General features: G+C 51.4%; 1 protein-coding gene across 1 annotated transcript; it reads right to left on the bottom strand.

Annotated features, from left to right (window-relative positions):
• On the bottom strand, positions 1–772 carry EAH_00068340 (hypothetical protein; the record flags this gene model as incomplete). Its single annotated transcript, XM_013392276.1, has 2 exons — positions 1–393; positions 594–772. Coding segments are annotated over 2 exons (572 nt in total), but the record flags the coding sequence as incomplete, so codon positions are not given.
• Positions 773–1,786: the final 1,014 nt, after the last annotated feature.

A 1,786-nucleotide genomic window follows, 5' to 3' on the forward strand; every position in this document is an offset into this window, starting at 1 on the left:
TCGGTTGCCCCGTCATCTCCGCCTAGGCTAGACTGGAAAGTTCCTCGGGGATGCGGTTGCTGTAGAAGGCCTCTTCCTCCATACGAATAACTTTCCTCAGCCGTTTCCGCAGACTCCTCGGGCTCCGCTGCAGCAGCAGCATGCCCCTTGTCAGAAGCAAGAGCCTGAGTTCCTCTGATATCTCCACGTTTTGCAGTCGTCGATATAGATGACCACCCCAGCGGATGCCCTGTCTGCCCCAACACACGTCCAAAAGAACCTTCTACTGCCTGGCGCTCCCCAGCGTTTCCTTCGAGTCCCTCAGTCCATGCATCGTCCTCTCCCCCAACTCCCCCATCTTCCCCACTTGCCACATCTCCCAGACATGGTCTGTCGCCGCCCCTTGCAAGCGATCTGGACAAGGGAATAACCCAAGGCTTTTTTCTTGTCAAGCCAAAACAACGCAAAAGGAAGTAAGCAACACCCAAGGAGATGAATGCTACGCCTAAACGACGTACCGAAAAAGAGGACGACTTCTTCTTGAAAGAGCGTTGCAAACACTCTGCCCGACCACCACAGTCAAGGATTGTTTTCCGTTCCGACCTTAAAACGACTCCCTTTTCAATGCTTCTGAAGGATGGCTGAACAGCCCCGACAGCTGGCTGCGAATGCACGTCCATCGGACAAAGTAAAACTCGATGATGGCTAGGCGTACAGGCAGACTGGCGTTGAGGCCTGTTTCTGAGGACGTGAACGTTCTGTAGAAGCGATGAAGACTGACGCGATTGTTCATAATCATGAAGCCTTAACTGCTGCTGTCCTAGAGGTTCTTCGTTTGAGAGAACTCCAACGCACGAAACAAAGCCACTGGGTCCGTCCGTCGGGCTACCATCGGGAGTGAGCAGATGTTGTTGCGCCGCAAGAGAGTTAGCGATATGATATCAAGTAGATGCTTGTTGCGGAGTCGAATGCGGAGGCAGCACCAGTGTTTCGGCGCTCCAGGAGATGTCATGCACGAGGTGACGCCAGGCGAGCCCTGATTGGCGAAGGAGCGATGGGCATTTGTTAACAGTATTCGGGTCATATATTATTACTTTGCTCCTCGGCTATTCAGTCGAAGACCGAAGCAGTGGATGATGGCAATTAATCAGCTCACTCTCCACTCCAGTGATGACTCTGCCAGGCAAGGCACGACATTCGGCGTCTTCTCTCCTAGACATTGTTAGGTCTCTGGTCATTGCCACCTCCCCTCGATAAAGTCTCCACACTAGGCAAAGCTGGAATACGTGTAAATACAGTTAACGTTCGATGCAAACACCACAGAACTTTGGATATTCCTCGCATTTCACGTCGGCACTGCCTCCGGCCAGAGCATTGAGCAGCAGGAACAGGAGAAACAGCCGCGCATTAGGCTTCAGAAAAAACTCGACAGGATAAATACATCCTACGACTAACTGATAACATATTATGCCGCCTCCTATTATTTTTTTCGTTGAGAGAGGAGGTTCAACGTCGCTCCTGCTATGCCTTGATGTACAGGAAACACGTGACCAGTGGTCCCCTACAGACACTGCCACTGGCCTCCCGTCGCTACGCTGGTGAAAAACTTTAGTTCAATAATGAGCCACTTAAGCATATTTGTCCTAATGTATTTTTACGATACACGCAGAGTGGGAAAGTTATCGAGACACAAGGTTCCACAGCCCCCTTTGACCGGGCTGTCAATCCGTGACGCAGCGACCTGTACCATATTATGCCTGAAGTTGGTACGTGCGCTTCTACCTGAGCACTAGCTGCTTGCAAAGTG

This window comes from Eimeria acervulina, genomic scaffold (genome assembly GCF_000499425.1).
Source record: "Eimeria acervulina Houghton genomic scaffold, Eah_scaff3226, whole genome shotgun sequence".
Lineage (NCBI taxonomy): Eukaryota > Apicomplexa > Conoidasida > Eucoccidiorida > Eimeriidae > Eimeria > Eimeria acervulina.